The sequence below is a fragment of the Pseudopodoces humilis genome, chromosome 1 (assembly GCF_049639895.1).
Source record: "Pseudopodoces humilis isolate 2021_Gansu_Grassland_sample_001 chromosome 1, ASM4963989v1, whole genome shotgun sequence".
In the NCBI taxonomy this organism is placed as follows: Eukaryota; Metazoa; Chordata; class Aves; order Passeriformes; family Paridae; genus Pseudopodoces; species Pseudopodoces humilis.
This window is the reverse complement of record NC_142200.1, coordinates 4,064,880-4,088,284: the sequence shown is the minus strand read 5'-3', so window position 1 is coordinate 4,088,284 and position 23,405 is coordinate 4,064,880. Positions and strand designations below refer to the sequence as shown.

Here is a 23,405-nt window from a genome sequence, read left to right as displayed (position 1 = left end):
CAAGTAACTGCAGAAAATGGCCAAATATTAAATGAAAAAGACATCAAACAATATCTTGTAAAGATGAGGAATTTTATTTTATTGACATACTATGAGGCAAAACAAAATCGACACCATACAAAATAACTTTATAAAATATCATTCACATCATTATTTTGTCAGGAATTACAGCATTCTGAGCTTGTTACAAGTCTTATGTTTTGAGGTGAAAAACACTATGCTAAATCTTTAGTATTAGTTGTATATATACAGTAAGAAACCAGAACAGAACCTGTTAGGTTTTTCATGAGTTTATTGCAAAAGTAGTGCAAACTATTTTACCTTGCAAGCTGTAAAACAAACTTGGAAAAGGACCCACCTAAGCTTAAAAATATGACAATAAATGCTCAATTTCACAGCCTTTGAAGCTTCCTTCAACAGTTCTCAAAAAAAAAATTCCCCATCTCTGCACATTTTTAGATTTTCACTGACTCGGAAATGAAGGAGTAGCGGGTGGACCTGCAATAGGGAGCAGGCAGAGAGCAGGAGGGTCCTGCTCCAACATGGGGCACTGCTCCCCCCCATAGATTGGGGGAATCATGCCCAAAACACCCACCAGTGGGGCAGGTTTGGTCACTGTGTGCCCCCATTAATCAACTGCCTCTTTCCACACTCGTATTTGAGAAAAGAATCAAGAAAGCAGAATGAGGCAAAAAAAAAACCCCAGACAAACCATAATTAAGAATTAGGAACATGTATTGTCTGTTTTAGGAATATAGTATCCTTTTCCTCCTCTTCCTGAAATCTATAAAGCGAATTTCCATGGTCCCCCTCCCCGTGTGTACACACTGCAGGGCACATCCCATCCCAAACTCCTGCATGATCCCAAGGCAGGATACTACATTCTGTGAGATCCAGAGAAAACAACGGCCTAAAACACTATCAGGGTCCCCCAAAGCAAACAGGTAGCTAAGTCATCTCCTAAAAAACCAGAAAAGCAAACAAATGCTACATGAAAAATGTTAAAGAAACAAAATGCAGCATATTCAGGCTCTTTATTTTTTTTTTTAATCTTGAGGTACCTATATAAATATTACCTTCTGCCCAAAGTACGATTGGTTTTGTTAAAAAACTAAAGTCCTTATCATGAGCCAATTGCAGGGCAAACATTATTACTGAGAAAGTGCAACCATGCTGATCATTTATCTGCAGCATATTAAAGGATGATTAGGCTTTAGAAAATATAGCTTAAGTCTAGACCTGATGGAGCAGTTTTATAAAAACACTGAACAGAGGCATTTTCCTTTTGTTTGAGTCTCTCTGCAGCAGAAAGCCTTAGGAAACAGCTCGGAAGTCCTGCCATGATGGAATGTCAGCACTTTTACAATCCCATATATAGATATTTTCTTTTCTTTTGATATTTAAACTAACACAATTTTACAGCAAAGATTCCCCCTCTGTAGTAGATACTGGTAAAAAGTGGATTTTTAAAAAATTTTTTAAACTTCAAAAAATGATAGCGTATCACAACGTAAAGCTTTCCAAAAAGGAATTCTTTTTGAGTAAAAAAGGTTCACATAGTAGAAAAAACTTACACATAGTTGTAAACTGTTACATACAAAACTGTGGAAAGGTCAATGATGTTTTATTCCCTCACCCTTACACGTGTATCCCTTACTTTATATTTATATATATACACATAAACACACAAAGTTGCATGCTGTGTGCCTACATAGAGACACAGATGTAGAGCTCTGGGGTCAGGATTAAACATTTCCAAAACCTTCTTTATTGGGTATTTCTCTTTGCCTAGGTCAGCTGTGATACTTTATTTTACAACTTGCTACACCAAAAAATATTTTCAAATTTAGTTTTTTGCAGCACAGCTAAAAACCATTTGCTGTTTTTAATCAGGAAGATGAGTTTTGATTGTTGTGCACTGGGGGAAAATAACCACAAAGGCACAAAGAATAGAACTCAAATCTAAGATTGCTGTCTCAGAACAAGAAACCCAAGGGTTTGGGCCATGAATGGGGTCGGTTTGGTCGCCTTTGCCAAATCTCCTTGACAATTTGAGTAATTAGCACCCAACTGGTTACATGAGGTAGATCCAAATTGGAAAAAAGAGTAAAATAGAAGCAAGCTGGGTCCCCAACACTTTTTTTTTTTTTTTTTTTTTGCCTCTATTTAAAATGTTTTAAGGATCCTATGTCAGTCATAAGAAGTGGAAGCTATGGCACCTACCCGAAGCAAGCACAGAATTCAAGAATGGCTTTTTTTGGGATGTAAAATTTTAAGTGTTAAATCACAATCCTCCTTCAGGCAGAGATTTGCTGGCAGGGGTGGGGGGAGGAGAATATGTCTGACAACAAGAATAACAAAAAGCTGGGATTTGGGAAAGCCAATTTGGGGTCGGCTGCCGAGGAATGCCCGAGAGCCCAAAGAGGCATCACAGTACAGACAGCTACAGGTGTCCCTTACTTCTCAGGCCAGGAGACTGCCTTTACTAACACTGAAGCTCTACAGGAACATCCTCCTGTTGTTAAACAGTATTTTTGCATGCTCTGAGAGAGGAATCTGACACATTTATCATTTAGTTAAGGCTTAGTTTAAAGTGGCATGGCCACACAGCATCACACAAGTGCTCACCTACGGCAGCAAGAGAAGCAATGGATTCATTCCACCCCCTGTGACCCCCCCAGCACTGCCAAGTGATGCCTCCAACCTCCATGGGAAAGCCCACAGTGCCAGGGATGCCCTTCAGAGTCAGCCGAGGGTAATTCTGGGCCTGGTTTTGCATTACAAGTGCTACTCTTACCCAGCCAGCATGAGTCATTTCTATACTGCAAGCACGAGACAGTTCCACAGAAATGCAACACACACACAAAACTACTCAACACACATTTAGTACCACTTGGAACAACCTTAACATCTTATCTTTTTTCCTTAAAAAAAAAAAAAGAAAGCAAACTTTAAATGGTCACACGATCATTTTGATTGGAGAGAACATATACAATACAAAGCTTCTGGATTGATTTTTGGTTCTTTTTTTTTTTAATTATTTTATAAAAAAATAATTTAAAAAAAGTTTTGACACTATTAAAACAAAAGATTAATAAAACCTTAACAGATAAAGTCAGTTAATTTTGTAATGTACCAAAATTAAAGCAAAAAAAAAATTAGATTTAATCAATACATTCTGTTTTCAACCACTGCTGCACAGAAATCTGGTACTAGATATTTACTTATCAAATGCCCTGAACGCTGAAATCTTTGTGATTGTACAACTAATAAACTGCAAAAGCCAGGGAAATTGTGCTTGTTATTTCCAGCCAAATACTGCCTCTGTATCCTTTACATCCAGCCTATACACTGTCCGCTGTCCTGTCACACACCTGTGTACACACACAAAAAAAGGACACACACAGACCTAGAAAATCTACTAAACTTCACCAACAAATTACAGAAAGGAAGTGGAAACACTCTTCAGGATAACACACAACTTTGCCAGATATAATTGCACCTCATTGAAAATTTGATTTTCCAAGATAAATCTAAATCTAAAACTTATTCCTTAATGCTTTTTGATGGTTTGTTTAGTTGGGTTTTTTTACTCTTATTTTCTTTAAAATGCAATTACGAAGTTTTCATTTGTAAATGAGATGAGCAATTGAAGGGTTGTCGTTAAGTTTCACAAGAAAATATATCAGGAAGGACAAAATTTGGGTCAAATCCTTATTTTTTAAAAGCACAGAAACAGTGCTATGAAACAGTGAGGTTTGAGCACATCACAGTTGGTGCAGAACTAACTTTGGTGAAATCTAGAAACAAAATTCACTGCATGTCATGTTGGTATATGAGAGGTCTGATCCAACCGACAGCAGCTGAGGTTTTGGGGTGCCCATAAACCCCAGACAGGATCTGCTTTGAGTCAAGTACACGTCAGGCAAAAATGTGCAATTTCATAAAAACCAGCATGAGTGAAACTTCCTCTATTCATGGCTTTAAAACCAGGAAAAACTGATAAATACAGAGAAGAGTCCACATTATATATATATATTTTTTTTTTTTTTTCCTGACAGGAAATCTAACCTAACAAAGCAAACACAAACAGCACCAGCCAGGGGATTAGAGATTCCTAAGCTTGCTTGCTGACCTGTTCACCATTCATGCTTGCCAAGCACACTCAAAAAAAACCCATAAAATGACCAGGAAAGTTTACATTTATATTTTGGGGACAACTCCTAGGCTTGCAATCACTGCTGATGAGCAGAGAGCAGCTGTTCCAGCAGGTGGTTTAGCTGTGCTTAAAGAAGGGAGGAAAAAAAAAAAAACAAAATTCAAGTCCATGGTTCAACAGCACATCCAAAATGTGGGAAAAAAAATACAGCTAAAACCTGTGCACTCCTGAGAACCCTGTGGAAAGGATTATTCCCTTTAATACAGAACTGCCATGCAACCCAAGGCTTCTCAAAGCACACAGGGAGGTTGGTTGGTGGAAGAGCAGGCACAGGCAGGTTTACGATGGATCTGCTGAGGCAGCGCATGGACAAATCCAAAGGAATTGCTTTTTGAGGGGTATTTAGATGGGAGGAGGGAGCAGCCACAGCCTGCACCTGGTGCTGTGGGTTTGTAGTGCTGCCACATGCAGAACTCTCACAATTGACTCCTGCCAACCTCTCATCCCTCCAGATCCAGCAGCGCCCCTGTCCTGGCCCCAACCAAAGCAGAGCTCCCTGACACCACAGATCGACTTGGGGAGCTCCCTGCCAACCTTCCCCAATAGGGATGGGCCAGCAGATGGGTGCAGGGTGAAGGATTTCTGAGGGGCACTTGCAGGGAAGCCAGAAGGAAATCTAAGAATTAAACTGTCACCTTAACAAGTGCTTAAACTGGCAATTTGGCAAGAAAACGTCTCCCCTCACTTCCTTTCTCATTTCCCCAAGGCTTGGGGTACCCAGTGCTTCTGTTCTCTGGGGCACAAGCAGCACCCAGCATGGAGCTCATCACTCCTTGAACTTCCTGATGATCCCAGGTCTGCCTTGTCTGGAAAACACAAAACTCTGCTCCCATCAATGACAGAGGAGCTGTTCAGCATCTCTGCACAGCACAAACCCTGCCAGCAATAGTGTCCACAATCTGCAGCGCACAATATGTAGTGAAACATCTTCTCCAAAGCAGACATTCATCCTGCACTTCACACTTTTGGGGGGGCTTTGTTAAATCATGACTGAGAACTGGACCAAACTGACAGGATTTTACTCCATTCAGTTATTAATGAGCTGATTTAGAATGATTTATTCAGTCACTTGCAAAATCTGGCTTCCAGAAAGTCAGAACACCAGCAATCCTCCTGCCATAGAGGAGCTTCATTAGTATCTAGACCCAGAGATTAAGGGAAGGAAATTGCAGGGAGCACAGAATCCCAGGAAACTCACTCTGATAGGCCAAAATTCACAGCAGAAAGCCCAGTTACTTGTAAATACAAATCAACTTTAACACTGCTACGAAACCACAACAGCACACTCTGCTCCAACAGGTATTCCTGTCAGCAGAGTGGTTTGTTCTGAGATGAGGAAGCTTGTTTGGAATAATTGTAAACAAAATCTGATCTATTAACACAGCTTTCTACAGTTTCATTTCAGGTCATTTAAAGCACCCTCAGTCCATGTGGACTTATGTCAAGGTTGAGTTTTGGCCAAGGCTTTGCACAGAACTGACACTAAGTAGTCCCAAGATGAACATACTCAGGTTTGGGGTTGTTCTTTGGTGTTTTGCTTTGGAGGTTTTTTCCCCACATTTTAAAGTTTATAGTTTTCTGAGCAGGGAATAAAGTTTTTTCATTTTTACAGTCGCATATCAACTTACCTAGAAAACACATTAAGAAAAATAATCCAATACCTATTTTTTGCCTGCAACTCAAAATACATTTCAAGCATCTTCATGTCATTTGCAGAGAAAACCTAACTTTTTCTGGCCAACAGGTAAAGTACAGAAACACTTTTCATTTGGAAACTCAAGTGAAGGGACAGGTTACAGAGGGAGCTGCTGCTACGGAGTGAACCTGACCAGAAGCAGATGTGCCAGATGTGAATATGGCAAAATATGAAAGCTAAAACTTAAGGCATCAACCACTTGCCAGGTCTGGTTGATGCCTTAAGTTTTGGCTTTCAAATTTTCCAGGTTCTGTACTGCATTAGTTTATAACTCTGAACTTCAAGTGTTAGCAAGTTCTCTTCACAGTTCAGACAAAACAATCCTTTTTCAGCCCGAGAACCAAGGACACCATTGCAGCTTCAGGCCCAAAAAGTACAAACAACAGCAAATTGAGGAGAGCAAACTGGGAGGATGGAACTTCATCACCTGAAGCTGTAATTGAACAATTAACCCCAATATGGAAATGGACCAAAATTCATAAAAGTGTGAAAACTCATGACCCAGTGTCCATCTTGGGTGGAGCCACAGCCAGGCTCCTGTACTGCCCAAGGTGTGTCCTTTGAAGGCCTTTTAATAAATACCCACTTTATTCCTTTAACACTGTCCAACCTCTGTTCTAGGTAACCTCTCCAGGCAATCATAATACCCTCTCAATACACAGGGATGCCTCTGGAAGACAGAGGGAAGGCTGAGCTGCCTCCCAGGATCACAGTATGGCACTGCCACTTCCCAATAGGGAACAGACCAGGACAAATCCAGTCCCTCTGGGAGCATTTTGGCTGCTTAGTGGGAGGTTCACTTCAATTAATTCTTCCATGAAGGAACACAGGAGGTAGCCTTGAACTGCACCTGCTTTGTAACTAAGATTCTCACAAACCCACTTTGGTAGTGATTTGGCCAAGCAATTACAAATTAACACTTCAAAGAATGACAAAGCAACTGAAACACTAAATGGGATTAAACAGATTCTGTGCCACACCAAGCACACACAGCACCCCCTTCCCATATAATTTGGATTAAACCCTCTCAGAAATACATCTTTCCAGTCATTAACCCTCAGAAACAGAAGGCAGAATTTGCTGTTTTGCATCCTAACATCAGACAGAGGGGCTAGTGTTTGGGTCTGTCCTGTCCCTGAGGGTTATGGAAGCAAAAGGCGATTGCTGATGGATGGGAGATCCTTGGGCAGGCAGAGGTGACACCATTCCTTAGCTCAGAGCACTGAAACATCCATGGCACTGCCCAATCCCACACCATGCAGGGACAGACAGCAAGACATTGTAACTGGATCCCAAATCCCTGCAATTCCACTGATTCTGCCACATCCACTGATTCTGCTTCTATAACACAAGAATCAGACAAGCAAGGAAAACCTGTGAGAGCTACAGCTGATAATCCAAATATTACATTAATGCCATCAGTCATCAAACTCATACCAAAGGTGGCATTTGAGCCTTGCACAGACAATGAGCACAGTGAGAGCTAAAAAACTGCATCTCTGTGGTCTGGGAGAAATGTGCACAGAGGAGAGAAGGGAGAAATGCTTTATAAATTCAGGCAAACCCTAGGTATTTCCACTGTAATACAGCAACTGTGCCCTTCTTGGATTGATACCATAGTGCACACAAAGTATAACAGCATTTAACACCAAAGCTCCCATCTCAACACTGGAAAATGTGGCAGTATTCTGGAAAATATAACAAGGAATGGCATCCCCAGCATTTCAGTATTTGCTGTGCAGAGCACTATTTACAGTATTTTCAAACAGCTACAGGAGATGCAAAAAAAAAAAAAAAAAAAGATTAAAATTCTTACAGTAAAAAGGGAGTTTAAAAAAACCCAAAAATCAGTGCAATTACCTTCTACTTGAAGTTTTCCTTAAGAAAGATGGCATGTGTGCATCAAGAAGCATGTTACCAAATGGAATATAAAAGTAAAATACAAAGGACTGTCCTGCATTAGGAATGGGGAAAACTACACAAAGAGATGCTATGGCAGAAGAAGAATATTAAAAAAGAGGAAAACAACTGAGTCTAATTACACTGGTTTCAAGTGTAAAAAATACTGAGAACTCTTCTTACATTCATTTAGTTAATGTGTAAAAGATGTCTTAAAGAAAAAAAAAAGGCCCTTATGGGTTATTTATGCCACCAGAGATGCTTATTTGACTGTGTCTGCTATTTAATCAAAAGCTTTTGGGCACATACATGAAAAACTTTAGTTAGAAAGAAAAATTTAGAAGCATCTTGGAAACTTCAATCTTTTCAGAAAAAAAAAAACTAAACTCTTCACACCTACTCTCCAGACGTTTTAATTTGAAAATCCTTGTGGAAAAACCTCCTGTCTTATGTTATAAAAATGATCCAACAAGACTCTGTTACAACAGACAAAAGCTGCAGGAGTTATTGAGAGAGGCAGAATTAAAGCCAAACCTTCATAACCTTTTTGCTTTCACAATCAGAATGCTGCCTGGGGGGCCTGGATGGAGATCAAAGGTATTTGTTACCTGACAGGTCAATAAATGAGGGAATTCCTGTGCCAAAGCCTCTGGAATATGGAAGATCATTGATTGTAATTCACAAAGTCAAATACTCTAAAGCAAACCAAGCCAAAATAAGGAGCTCTAATAATTAAACAAGTGATCTCACTCTGTACATCAGTGCATACACACACCCAAGTGTTAAATTGCACAGCGCTGTCTTAAATGCCACATAAAGGCAGAGACAAATCCACTTCCTTCCAGCATTTCCCAACAGAACATTTGCTCCTAAGGATCAGCTCAGTTGTTTCCTGGGTGCTGGAACAGATGGAGTGGACTCGTTACTCTGTTCAGCCACGGGAGCAGAAATTTCCACCACTAAGCAAACCTCATTATTGCATTAGATTTTGCACATCAGGGAAAAAAAGACAAACTTTTAAGTATTTCATGTCTTCTGAGAGTACTTATCACCTCCCAAGAGGAGCATTTCACACTTGCTGATGCTGTTTTGTGGGGGTTGTGCAGTGGGACTCCTTTGCATAGGCTAGAAAATGCCCCAAGTGCCAGAGGGTGGCACAAATTTGGTTACTGCTGACCGGACCTGCACAGTGACCCAGAGACTCAGAGCTGTGACCTCAGCTGGCATTTCTCCACCAGCAACATGGGGGGACTGAGACTTCTTGAGCTTTGTGTTGACCTGAGATGCTGCTGTTCTACACCAAACATGTGGGAGGTACAGAATGAAAAAATAATACTGAGATTTTACGTGTTTGTGGCAGGTTTTTTTGGACAGGATACATTCTTGAACATGTAATTTATAGTAAAAATATTCCCAGAAGAGGTGCTGGACTGCCAGCATGCTGTACTTTACAAAGTATATACCTAATCAGTTTTTTTTTTTAAAAAATGCTTTAAATTATTCACTTGCTCACCACTGATGGGAGGGAAAAGGAGGGAGACACAAGGCATAAAGAATTAGCAGTATCAGAGGCTTAGAAAGATCTGTAAAAGGTAAAAATGGCCTGAAATGCACATAAACATCCCAAGTTCTTCATACTTCGGGAAGAAAAGCTACACAGAATTTCTGCTCATTCCAAGAGGATACACAAACAACAGCTACTCTCAGATTAAGGGCCTGCCTAAAACTCCTTTTCTCACAAAGGAAACATCTTAAATAGGATGCAGTGCAGTCCCAGGCTACTTCAGAAATGAGATTTGAGGTCAAGACAGATCTTGCCCTCCTCACCCCACCTGACCACCTGTACAATTCTATTGTCCCAGATCTGCATGGAAAGAGGGGGATGAATTTCACATCCAAAAGGTCTCTGCATAACACACACCAAATAAGTTAAATGATGTCTTAAAATGGATGATCTTTATCCTATTTTATAAGAAGAATTAATATAAAAATAATTCTTATATAAAACTCTGCCAAATGAATATCTTCACTGAAATAGGAAAGCTCTGAAGGAAACACAGAGAAGTGCAACACACCCACCATGGGGAGGATCTGCAGCTTAGGGGTATTTGAGGGGAGGTAGGTACAACCTCGCTGGCACACAGCAAGACAGACAATGCTACCTAGGATTTGCTTCAAATTTACAGAAATCTGAATTTATAGAACTATGACCAAGAAGACACTCTGAGCCAGCAGCCTAATCACCCAATTAGAAAAGTACAAATCTGATTATTCCATTAACAGGTTCTACATTTCACCTACGAAACACTGACAACCAACACACTGCTACAAGGTGAAGGTCTGAACTGGAATTATGTACCTAAACGTCTTTATGCAGCAAAGGTTGGGCATTTTCTAGCTTATCCAACACCACCTGGTTGCAGCTGACCTGCTCTGTGGCCCAGAGCTCTGCATGGGTTAAAGCTACTCGCCCATCCCAGTGGCCAGAGGTAAAAGTGTCCAAACAGGGACTGAGCAGCTGCTAGGAGAAAAGGGAAAAGAGCAAAATCCATCTGTGGAAGAGAATGAAGGTTTTCCAGCCTGCCTTCTCAGCATCTTATTTCAGTTATCTCAAGGAAAAACAAACAAGATCAAGTCAGCATAAACAACTTTCCTGGGCTTTTTCCGTTTTCTCCTACACCTGCTCGTGGCATCGTCATTAGTGCAATGGTTTACATGTGTGTTATGGTTTTTATGAATCCAGTGTGCAAACTAACAGAAGCATCTGTCTAATAATTATCAGTTTTAATTAATGCTTCTACTAAGAGAATGGCAAAACTCTCACATTTCCTACAGATCTTATGCATAATGAAGAGAGTTTCACCTCCCTAAGTAAATCTCAGTTTCCTAATTTTTATCTTTACTGCATAGATTCTCTGACTTCAGCCTTATTTCCAGCAAACCACTCTCCTCTAGCAGACCTCCTGCTTCACCACTACTCAACATATAAATAAAATACAATTGTTTTGTGCTTGAATGAATGTAGGATGTTGGTCTTGTGTGCGTCTGAACCGCAGAGGTAAAACCTGCTGTGTTGTGTGCATGTTGAAAAAGCCTTTCTGCAAATCCCAAGCTACAACAGATACTGGCTGCATCTCTCTCCTCTCACCACATCAATTGCATATTTTTTTTGCATTTGCAGAGTAATGTCCTCACAAAAAGGATTTTTCTAAGTTCAAAGCATTCTTGATATGTTAACAGAAGTATAATGAGCACTCCTTAGTAAATAAAAATAAATAATAGCATCTAGTCTATCACATTAATACTGTGAAACATATATAAAATTTACATTAACTCAAACAACAGTGAAAAAGGATTGTACTGTATTCATCACCACAGACCCGTATTCTTTAGAGACTTTGGAAAGTAAGTGTCACAGTCCTGTATGACAAATCCTAAAGTTAGCTGTCAGTATGATTTAAAAAAAATCTTTACAAATTTTTTCAAATGGCACATTTGCTTCCGCCAATCTAACTGGAGCTATTAAAAGCTTAGGTACAGTTTTGCTTTTTTTCTTTTTTTTTAAGTTCATCTTTAGTCTATGAAAAACATTTTAAAATGCAGCACAATAAAAAACATTCAAGAACAAGCTTCAGAAAATACATTTGCCCTTAGACACACAGAGAATAATCTGAGAATACTCTTTTTAAGACAGTTAGAAATCAGAATTTTGTCACGCTCTTATTTTGAAAATAAGAATTTTGTAAATGCATCTAGAATAATCAAGGCTTCATAAATACTCAAAAAATGCTTTGCTTTCCTTTGTACTAAAAGCTGATTCACAGCATTTTAGCTCATCACACCTTAGTATGAATGAGATATTTCCAAATTATTGAAAGCAAGTCAATGAACAGGAAACTGAATGAGTTTTGTGGGTTGGGTTGTTGGTTTGGTTCTTTGTTTTCTTCCCTAAGCCCTGAGATTGCAGCTCTTGATTTAATTATAAAATCTGGGTCTGTTTTATACCAAGCAGCTCAGAGATTTTTGGCAAACCACATTTCTGACAACAGTGGGGTTTGGTACAAGAATGCAGTTTGTGATCAAGTCTGAAATTCTGGACGGAAGGCTTCCTTACAAACGGGAAAGAAAAGAATAAAGAAGCATCACTCATTGCTGGCTGTCCCTGGGGTGGGGCATCTGTTGGTCTAAGTGCAGCTGGTCTGGTGTGAATCCAACTCTGCCTTGTCCGGAGCCGCTGAACATTAAAACATGTCAAGCAAAGTACATCGTGCGCAGCGTGTCCTGGTGCACCTGGACTGCCTTAGCAAGTGCTTGGTGATCTCTGCCATTGCTCTGGCCAGAAGTGTGGCTTCCTTCAGCACTGAAAGAGAAGGGAGGGGGGGGAAACAAAAACCAACAGGTTGGGGGAGGGAAGAGAAACCGTATTTAATCTGCCTCTCCTTGCACATGTTCCTGTATCATTAGTTTCCTCTGAACAGAATGGCCTTAAGGCCCCACTGAGGTTCTGAAACAGAAAACAGCACGTACAGGAACATCTTCTGCTTTGTTTCAGCAGCATAATTCAGTGGTGAGAGCAAATCCACCCTCAAACTAGTGAGGACACCGAGCCCAGAATTAACAAGCCCACTGCCTTCAAGTTCTGCAAAAATTCAAAACTCCAAACTCACCTATCGTGTTCTTTGTCCACCAGATGGTACCTGGCTCTGAAGGCCACCAGGTGTGCATAATATGCAGGTGCAGGGATGGAGACAGAGCGCGTGCAGCGTACGTACGTATGGCACAGCTGGTAGGTGAGGATCTGCAGCTCGTCCGACGAGAAGCGATTGTCATCCCAGAGCACGTGGTAGTGAGAAGGTCTGCTTGTTCCCTGGAGCCAGATCACACAGCTCATCAGCATTCCCAAACACCTCCTGAACTTCCACCTCAGCAGGAGAACTGCAGCAAAACGGCCGCTTCCTCCAAAACCACAGGCAGCAGTTCTACACTTTTCAGCTAATTTTTCCTTTCAAAGGCAAACGACCTCCTTCCTTGCTCCCTATCAAACTAATCCATTCCCCTTTTTTAACAGGACTGTGTTTCTCAAAATTTCACCTCCAAAATTAAATGATAATTCTGAAATGCACTTTCATCTTGAAAACCTCAGATCTGACAAAAAGCCATCAGATAAAATAGCTTTAGTACAAACATTAACAGTTAAAAAGTTACCATGCCACACAAAATGTCTTACCTGAATCCCAGCATGACTACACAGGTAGAAATCAAACTCTGAGGGGTGGGTGATTTTTGTGTCCACTGTGGTACCAGCTGGAATGTTTCCACTTTTTCCAACCTGTGTAAACAGGAAATGCAAAGACATAGAGGCACAACACAAAGGGTGTTTTTTTTTTTTTCTTTTCAGCTGTATAGCCAAGAAAACAAACACAAGAAAAAGATCTATAAAAAGCAGAAAGTGAAGAAATAATGTGCAAAACTGAAATTTTGTTCCAACTGAAAATCTGGAGTGTCTTTACTATGGTGAAAGAAAAAAAGAGACAAGCTGCAAAACCTTATTAGAAACTACCTAAAAAGATTTGTTTTTCTGAAGAACATAAAAAGAAGTTCCTGCAACAGATTTTTCAAATTCTTTTCACCTTCCCACTCCAGGACAGGAGAAACTTTTCCTGTTTATATCTGTATGAGGGGACAATCCTTCCTTGTCAGACAGACCCTTCCCTCCTCCCTCAAAATCTCTTCAAAGCAGAACATAAAAATACTCTTTATTTTCAAACTATTTAACATCTGTAATCACAACATTTATTAATATATCACCTTCATGTCAGCTTTGGGAGATACTAATTATTGCCTTGAAGCCTAGTGGGTTCCAAGTGCTCCCATGGAGAAGCCTGACAGAAGGAAGGAGAACGTGGAAAGTCCAATCTGTGAGCAGAGCTTTGCCATGAGGAACTCTCCGTTCTCAGCAGCATCTCCATTCCTGCACTTGGGGAGTCTCTTCTTCACCCAGAAAGTACCAAAAATCAACTTGAGGAGTCTGATCTCCACCCAGAAAGTATCAAAAATCAACTTGGGGAGTCTGATCTCCACCCAGAAAGTACCACAGATGAACAGTAATTGGTGACTTCACTGCCTGCTGGACATTTGGGGTCTCAACGAGAACGTACCCGTTCGTTTTTATCCGTGCAGAAGAGTCTGGTGTGGTGCCTTTTCTGCACCACTATAAATGTGATGCCAGGCTGATAATCCTTCTCCAGTTTAATGCAAGCCTCCCTGATAGCCAGCAGCTCATGGTGGAGAACCTAAGCCACACACAGAAAGAGACCAACATGATCAACATGAACCATTGCCATCATACAAATAATTCTTATTTATCTACATATTTATTTTATTTATCCACAGTTAATTTATCATGTTCCTTTTTGCCCTGTCACTCAGAGTAATGAGTTGTCAAAGCTTTCAGGACAAAACTTTAATTTCTTCCCCTGATAAGGGCAAATTACATCAGCAATTTCCTGAGCCAGGAGAGAGCTGCTTCCATATTCGTTCAGCTCCAAGCACAAGGCTCTGACTAATAACTTGCATGTCAAAATCTTTTTAACTACCAAATACAAATCAACATTTAATTAGGCTGCTGAATACAACAGACTAATTATTTTTCAGACTAGGACAAGGGATAAAATCCAGAAGTGCTCAGCTGCTCTTTCTCAGCTTTGTGGAGCCCCATGCAGGACTACAGACATCAATAATAAGGAAAGTGGAACAAAAAAAAATCAACGATTTGGAATGTGGGTTAATTATACATGAAAAAACTCAGTGAAAACCAGTGACAACTGAAAGAAGGATATACCAAAAGTTCATACTTGAATTTATCAATTCAAGTTTAGCAAGTGGCCTTTCCTCTATTCCCCTGGATTTTGAGAAGCTGACTCAATTCTGAATCTTTTATTTACACATTGGAAACATGTATATAAATGTCTTTAAAATATACAGAAAAATATTTCATAAAATATGGTACTAGCAAGCAAACAAAATAAGTATGATAAAGTATCTGATGAGTTTTAACAGGAATAAAAATGACTGAAAATCCAGTATTTATTAATCCTCGTTAAAAAAAAAAAAAAATTCATTTTTCTTTACTGCTGAAGTTCTATAGGATACAGTCTGACTAATATATCTTAAATAGGAAACAGATGTGGAACATAACTTGAGTGCTAAGACTACACTTTTCACTTATAATTTTGTAAGAGGAAATATTTTAAAGGGGAAAAGTATTCTCAAAAGCACATGAAAAATACGGAAACACTTCTCCTGCCTGCTTGGTTAGAATCCAACAAATTTGTTGAGGGAAGATTTGTTGAGGTTGTACTTTTTGTAACTCCAACCACTTAAAGGTGTTATTATAAAATTCCATTCCTACCACAAAACTACACCATCAGTATTTCAAAAAGACCAATATCACCTGTTGGAACTGCCCCTCAGAAACACCATCCCTGTAGAAGATGATGCGAGTTGGTTTGAATCTCGTTGATTTGTAGAACTGGATAAGCAACTCCCTGACCATGGCAGCCAAATCCTGGATGATTTCCTGGCGGTGCTGCTGCACCCGCACAGTGGCACAGTAACGGTTGGGATGAGCATCCATGCTTCCTACAACCTGGGGAAAAAATGCTCAGCATCAAACCAAAAAGCACTTTAATAGAAGTATTTTGTGAGATAACTGCACTGTCTTTAATTCTATCACACTGAGTGGCTGGCTTGACAAAGATGTATTTGGAATTAAAATGTGCATGGAAACAGCTGTGGGTTTAGTCCACCTGTGGCAGTACACCCTGCTGAAAGAGAAAACTTGTTTTAAATCTAAAAGACTCATATCCTGTTTGCACCTACAGGCACTTAAACCTCAAATACAGTTTGGAGCACTGATGCCATAAAACCATTAAGTTAGTTCAGAGTACAGCACAGGAGTTTGAACTCAAAGACACCAAGCTCATTTTTTGGATCCATCCAACTGAAATGGTGATGGGCCTCAGAAATATCCACACCCTTTGTCAAGGGAAGGGATTTTTCTGTAAATGAAATGTTAGCATCTATATCCTGTTAAAGTGGCATGGGACTTAAGAATAAACAAAAAAAACTAAAAAAGTGAGCACATCTCCACCTGGTTTTGTCTGGACACACAGGTGAAAGTTTTTAATACAGATACATAACATCACCAAAGATCTTCCTTATTAAACAATCCTGAGCAGCCACTACAGGTGTTTGACATAACACAAGCTAAAGACCATTCCCTGTATTTAAAAAGTACATTTCCAAGACATTAGTGCACATTTTGTGTTTTCTGGAAGCTTGAGTCCCCAGAAACCACAGCTGAGCCAGCCTAGCTCCCTATCAGCAATGAAGAAATTCTGAACATTTCTAAGTGCTGAAGACGCAGATTTAAACATGCACCAGCTCATTATCAGGCTGCTGAAAAATATCAGCTTCCAGAAAAGCTCCTCTGTGTATCAGCAACTCAGGCATTTTACAAGCTAATACACACATTTAAGTAATTAGCATCAGAGCAAGCTCTCTGAAGTTTCAATGAATTCCTGCAGAAAAATAATTTATAATCCTATAATTAGGCAATCAGAAGCAATGGACCACAAAAGGATTGAAAGCAATAAAATGCATTAGAGCTGAGCAGCAGGAGGGAGCTAGGGTTAAAGACCAGGACACAATTTACTCACTGCAGCAATGGAAGGCTTTTTCCCATCCCCAGCTGGTGGGTGAGTTACATCTGCACCAAGGAATATGACAGGCTGTTGGAATACTGGGGGTCTGGCAAAGAGAAAGGAAATTTGTAAAAGCAGCAAGATTTATGCTTAATAAAGCACATTAAAACTCAAATAAACAGCACTTGTACTCCTGCAGTGAATTCATCAACAACTGGCACTTGATCAGAGTTGGTCACTTGTCCTGTGGCAGTAATTAAAAATCCTGATTAAGGTTCTCATGCTAAATACTTAGATTTTTAAAGCACAGCTAATTGTTCCTCTTAATTAAAAATTAGTTTAAAAATATATTTAGTTTTTTCTAACTTTAACAATTCCAGTTTTTATCAACTAGACCATGGAAAGGAGTAAAAGTTGATCCCTTAGTAACAAATGGCATCTGAGAAAATTAAATGACTGTGCACATATGCAGATGCTATGAATAAAAATATTTTTCCAAATAAAAAACAGTCTCGGTAAGGAAGTCCAAAAATAGTAGGTATCAAAGTTATTCTTTTCAAAGCAGATTTTTTTTAAAAAACTGAGCTTGAAAGTTTTTAACAGATCTTTAGGTTAAGAGATTAAACCACTGCACAAAGACAGGAACACCAAAGCACTGCAACACAAGTTTTAAACTTCAATTCTACTCCTTACTAAAACAATTTCAAACAGGAAATCTTGGGCCACCATAATTTCTTTCTGGGTGTGTGGGGGATTGATTTAATAGTTATGGAGATAAATTAATCGGTTTGCAGACCTTCTTTAAAAGAAAGGGGAAGGTAATGCTGGGGATTAGACTTCTTTGGTTTTTTCTTTTTTTTTTTTTTTCTCTCAGGAAATTTTCTTCCCATTTGTTGCCTAAGAGATGATGAATGGACTGTACTTAGGAGACAAAAAACATAGCTGGGTGTCTTGGAATTCTGTTAATTTCTTGTTGTTTGTGTTTTGTTATTGCTGTTATTGTTGTTTGCCTACATATATATATATATATACACATATATATATATATATTTTCTGGTAAAAAAACCTGTTATTCCCTTACCCACATCTTTGCCTGAAAGCCCCCAAAGTTAAAATAATTTGGAGGGAGGGGGTCATCTTGTCCATTCCAGGAAGATTCCCACCCTCCTTGGCAGACACCTGTCTCCAGCACAGTTTTTGGTGCCCAGTGTGGGGCTTGAGGGCATTGAAAGGAAATGGTGAAAAAGGAATAATAGTTCCTGGGTAACCTAATTCTGTGTGCAGAACACAGAAACCTTGTTAGGCACCACGTAGTCTAACTTAGCCTGGTTTGGTTGGCACATGGTTGTGGCTACATTTTCCCCATTTGCAGCTCCATATTTAAATATGGATGCTATGACTAAGGCTACTGTGGCTGCAATCCAGTTTGCACAACAGGTCAATAAGGTGAGCAATTCCTGGATTGTAAACTTCCTCTGGAATGTGGACACATGGCTGTACAACTACCACAGACTAAGTTCATATCTGTGGGGTTTCATTAATAATGGTGCCCATTGTGAGGAAGCAATACAGGGGGGAGTTTTTCTCCAATCCTTCACCCACTTCTTTGGATGCACCCCACCACCTTTCAAAACATTCAAATTTTTCTCTAGATGCTGATATCATACAATGGCTGGCATTGCTGATAGGACTTATCTATTTAGCATTTAGAGATAAGGTGGGACTGCCACCCTGATGTCTACCCCAGAGACTTGGGATGCTGCCAAAGAGCAGGGGGCCCTGCCCCACTGCCCATCTCAGCAATGAACCACCCAGATTGGATGGGGGTATGGAAGAGACAGGCTGGGTGCTGAGGCTCTTCCCCAGCTGCTGGGAAGCCCTCCCTGTCCCTGTCTCAAAGAGGGAAAGTCCAATGGTGCAGCCATGGACCCAGATATTGCAGCTGTTCAGGTTCCAGCTGAGCCATCCTTGACCCAGGACATGGGTATTGCTTGGGTTTTGGGAGCCAGGGCCCCTTCTTCTCTGGGAACAGCTTTTAAGGAATGTAAGAGAGGATTGTTCAGAGAGACAGAATGCAGGATCACCATCACAGAATGCCCTGGAAGACCCCTGAGGAAGGGATCCAACAGCTGAGAGAAGTGGTAGTACTAGAGGTACTTTTTGGGAGGGATGGACAGCACAAGGACTGACAAGGTCAGGTGCACAGGGTAAATGTTCTGGATGCTGGCACATCCAGGGCCATCCCAATACTCCACTGAATGCAGAGGACACCTGAGAGACAGTGGGTTTCACAGCCAGCAAATTCAGAACTTTTGAGAGCACAGTCCATGACCCAATGCAGGCTCATGTCTCCACTGTGGTTAAGAGTCTCAAAGAGAAGAATGTTGACCAAAAGAAAAGGCACTACTGTTCCAGGTGGTCCCTATTTGTTTTTGAAAACTCAAGGCAAATAGAATTCTAGTGGCATTCTAGTGGCAGTTGTGCACTTCAGCGGTCAGATCATTAAAACAATACTTTAATTATAAATTTCAACAGAAACAAGTATTCCTCTCCTGTCTTCATAACCTAACTTTTGCAGGACTATTTATTAGAAGCCAAAAGAGTTTGTCTGAAGAGTCACTTAAGCTACAGTGCTATGGCTGCAGATAAAAGCTCCCAGTTGTCTCAGCATGACGCACGTTCTCTGCAATACAACAACCTCTTCCCCTTTGAAAGATGAACTTACCTTCCCTGTGGAAGTAGAATGTTATTTACACCTCCTAATTTGACATTTATTTTTAAGCAAAGGTTGGACAGAGTTTGTGGTGTTGTTCTTTGGACGTTTTTCATCTGCACACACTGAGTGGCCATTCCCAGCACCGTGTCACCAACGCGCTTCACCTCCGCTACAGAATGAGAAAAACAAAAAACAAAGATTTGCAAATTGCAAATAAAACAATGGGGGAGACTTGAATTCGGTGCCAATTAACTACACCTGGAGTTTTAGCAAAGTGGTGCTCAAGTTTAAAGGAACACAATGAAACTTACACCCCAAACCCACTCAGTTCTGCTCTGCTCCACTTAACTGGGTCCTAAATGCAATAATTAAAGGCACTGTTGGCTTATATTAACTAAGAATTTTTTAATTAACTCTTATTTTACAACTATAGCATTATATCATCAGCTTTGGCTAATGATGTGGGCAACGTGGATATTAAGGATACTCAGCACTTGTTGCATTATTAAACTCTGGAATAGTAACACAAACCTAACAGTAAAGTGCTGAGCAATATTCAGCCAAGCAGTTTATCAGTTCTTCTCTGCACCTTTATCACTTGCACAGAAAAGTGGCAAGTCCATAAAAACTTCAAGAAACTCATTAAGTACTGTACAGTTCCAAAGGTTAAATAAAATCCTATTGTTAACAAAACTGAGACTTCAAGGCTTTCAGAGACCTACGTACTCTTACACTCAGGGAAGAAATTTAGGCTCCAGGACTGGCTCAGAGAAGATGAACCACCCTCTTTGGCAACAGGAGAGGGAAAGAGCAGGGTGGGAAGAAGAGAAAAGAAAGACTGTGGGTATAGGAAGTGCAGGGTATGGAAGAGCGTAGGGAGAAAATAAGGAGAGATGATTAGAGGGGGAAGAAATAACTGTAATTAAAGATAATGACAAGGAAAAAATATGAGAGCAGTACCACATCCTCTCAGTGCTGAAGTAGAGGAAAAGAATTCTTTTTTAATGCCAAACAGGAATAGTAAAAATGTCATTTTGCACCAAATTTCTATTGTACAAATTAGAGATGAGCCACTTCCTTTGCAGGCTGAATTCAAGGGGGAAAAAAGTACTATTTCCTTAAGGTTCCTTGCTTAATCTCTTTTCATCTTGTAAGAGATAATATTAAGTTGGAAAATTATTTTGTGCTATATTAAAATGGCGAGGGATGGGATAAAACAAATATGCAAGTGCTTGGCAGATTTGATCCATCAGAGAAGAGTCCATGTAACTATGGGAGAAAAATTGTTGCTGCTGCTCCAGCTGGGCAAAGTAAATGAAAAAAAGGAGGGAGGCAGGACAGGAAAACCAGCAGTTCTGCCTATAGGAAGAGCCGGAAAATGCATGGTTTATATAAAACCTATTAAAACCCATGTGCGTTTGCCATGTAGAACACACTAATTGAGACTTTATATAAAAAACAGTTTAGTTTGCTGAATTTTGACCTTCTGTGCACCTGTATCCTTGCAACCTGAGTTAAAAAAATTGAAATAATAAGAAAAATAGACAGAAATCTCCTTCACTCAACATTTTTTTGCCAAAGGCAAATTGTGCAACTAAGCAAAGATGTTCTAAAAGCTACAGAGCTCTTGAAGTCATTACCTCTTCAATCACTTGGAATTTTCAGCACAAGAGTTTTATTAAGGATATTATAATCCACTGCCTATCAATGTCAATCTCACCAAAGCCCTGTGTTTGCTTTCTCACAACCTGAGTCTCAAATGCAACCAGCACAGGGAATGGGGAAAAGAAAAGTAAAAGCATAGACAACCTACTGAAAATAATTAGGTCTTAATATAAAACATCATGCAGCACAAGAAAAATAGTAAAATTTATTTACAACCCATTCTCTAACTGGAATTTATAGAGTTAAACCAGCATTAAACCTCTCTGCTTTGTATAGTTCACAAAAAACACACAAAACTGTGACTGAAATGCACCATTTCCACTCACTGACCATAGACTGGTGTTTTTCCAGGCAAAATGACCACGACAAGCTGCAGCCCAGTGTAAGTGTTCTTGAGGTGTCTGAACATGGGCTCCACGCTGTCGGCTCCCTGGGCATATTTACAGAAGCAGGGCTGCCCCTGGATTGGCATTCCAGCATCCCTGGAAATCTTCCGCAGCTGTTCTGTGAAGGACCTGAGGAATGCACATCAATACATTACATTATCAGACAATAAAAACCCACCTTGATTTTTGATCTTATTTTTAATGGAACAACCCTGGTAAACTTCCAAAGTTGTGCTGTCCAAAAACCTGGGAATTTAACCCCAAGTGCATCTTTAATTGACAATTAACTACACAATTGACTGTGTAGTCACTGAAAGAAAGACAGGAAATATGCTGTACAAATAACACCATTAACAAAATAAACCTCATTTCCAAAGCAAAATCTACCTTATTTCTATGGGGAATACAGGATAAAATACTTTTTGCAAGAAGACTGCAACAATGACAATTTGGGATAGACTGCTCTAACATAATTCCATCTGTTACCACTACAGAAAGGGTTGGAGTTCTTCTCTTTTTTCTTCATGATGAAAACAACCAAGAGAAATTACCAGCAATTGTCTCAGGGAATTGCTTTAGCATCCATAGCAATGCACAATTTCATAGATACCAGAGAAAACGTGTATCCTGGAGGTGAAGGCAAACCTTCTCCTAGGCTGGTGAAAAAAATGTCACCCTTTGATGAAAGTGGTGAGATATGGAGACAACCAAATTTCTTCAGAGGTTTCCACCTGCAAGCCTTTTTAACTCACAGATAAAAGCCCTTTTTCTTAAGTTGGAGTGGGTACTCCCCCCCACAGTTGTCTAAAACATTGCTCATCTTCACCACAGGGTGCCACTGACTGAGAGGCTGCGAAGATTTAGCTTCTTCCAAACCCATTGTTAACTTGCATGAATCATAACAGACTGTGAGCTTCAGCCCTGCAGCCTGAGGCTCCTTGCAGAAAATGGGTATTCCCTCTGGAAAAACAAGCACTCACTACAGCAGTCAGTGGCAGAACATCTCCCCATCCCTGGGAGTGTGCAAGGCCCAGCTGGATGAGACTTGGAGCAACCTGGTCTTGGGGAAGGTGTCCCTGCCCTTGGCAGAGGAGTTGGAACAAGATGATGTTTAAGGTCCCTTCCTACCCAAAACCCTCAGTGATTTCAACATTCAAGTCTGAAACAACTCAGGGTTTGAGTCCTTTAAAAGTCCATCTGGAAGTACAGTGCCTGCAAGGAAAGGTTCTCTCTCTGTTCCCAAGAGGTAAAGCAGGATGATTTTGAAGACTTTGAGAGCATTTGAAGGTTTTTACTCCGACGAATCAGCAGCATTCGAGTTTCAACTTGCTCAACAAGATGTAACAAGAAGCCACAAGATGGAATGGGATAGAGACATTTTCCAGGCATGAAGTAATATCCTTTCATGGCAAACACAAACTCATTCTAAGCCATCCAAATAATTTTATTTTGGCTCATTATGTTGAAGACTTCTGCCTATTTCTCAAAACTGAGTAACTTCGTTTACACAGCATTTCCACTAGAAGCAACATCAGGGAAGGGGAAGTTCTCTGGCAGCCCAATTCTTAACATGTGCCTGGAGAGAACAAGTCCCTCCCCTCCTCACACAATGGGAGTAAAGTAAAAAGATTCCCACTATTTGCTCATCACTTGTTAAGGAAAAATTCCCAAGCTGTTTGGCAAATCATCTGAAGGAACACTGCCATGGCAATGCCACCAGTGCCAGCAATCCCTGCCTTGCATTCACCTCCCAGAGAGCAGCTGAGTCACTGCCAGGGCAGCTCCACAGGCTGCACTTGTCCATGCATGAAGGGAAAGCAGCTGCATGTGGAAGGAGGGATCAGACATTGATCTGGGCCTGCACATCTTCCCTGAGCCAATGGCAGGTGTCACTGTAATGAACTACCATGTCCCATCCAAAGACAGAGAAAACAAATCTGAAAGTTTCATTCAAATACTTAAAGTCAATGGAACAACCAGTCCTACTCATCTGGCAAATACAGCAACTTGTACGTTCCAGAAACTCTGAGAAGGAAAAGGTCTGGACCAAAAATTTCCTTTTTAAAGAAATTCTGCATGAATAAATCTACTCCATATAACCAGGAAAGGAACCTAAGAG

General features: G+C 40.2%; 1 protein-coding gene across 2 annotated transcripts in view; it reads right to left on the bottom strand.

Annotated features, from left to right (window-relative positions):
* Positions 1-53: 53 nt before the first annotated feature.
* The window catches only part of AGO2 (argonaute RISC catalytic component 2), a 57,042-nt gene continuing 33,690 nt past the window's right edge, over positions 54-23,405 (bottom strand). For both annotated transcript variants that reach the window (XM_014255251.2, XM_005516886.3), the window contains exons 12-19: positions 21,231-21,415; positions 19,245-19,404; positions 16,535-16,625; positions 15,268-15,462; positions 13,973-14,107; positions 13,042-13,143; positions 12,482-12,681; positions 54-12,174 (exon numbers count right to left, since the gene is read on the bottom strand). In XM_014255251.2, the coding sequence (XP_014110726.1) occupies positions 12,066-12,174; positions 12,482-12,681; positions 13,042-13,143; positions 13,973-14,107; positions 15,268-15,462; positions 16,535-16,625; positions 19,245-19,404; positions 21,231-21,415 (1,177 nt within the window). In that variant the 3' untranslated portion in view covers positions 54-12,065. The remainder of the gene's footprint in view (positions 12,175-12,481; positions 12,682-13,041; positions 13,144-13,972; positions 14,108-15,267; positions 15,463-16,534; positions 16,626-19,244; positions 19,405-21,230; positions 21,416-23,405) is intronic.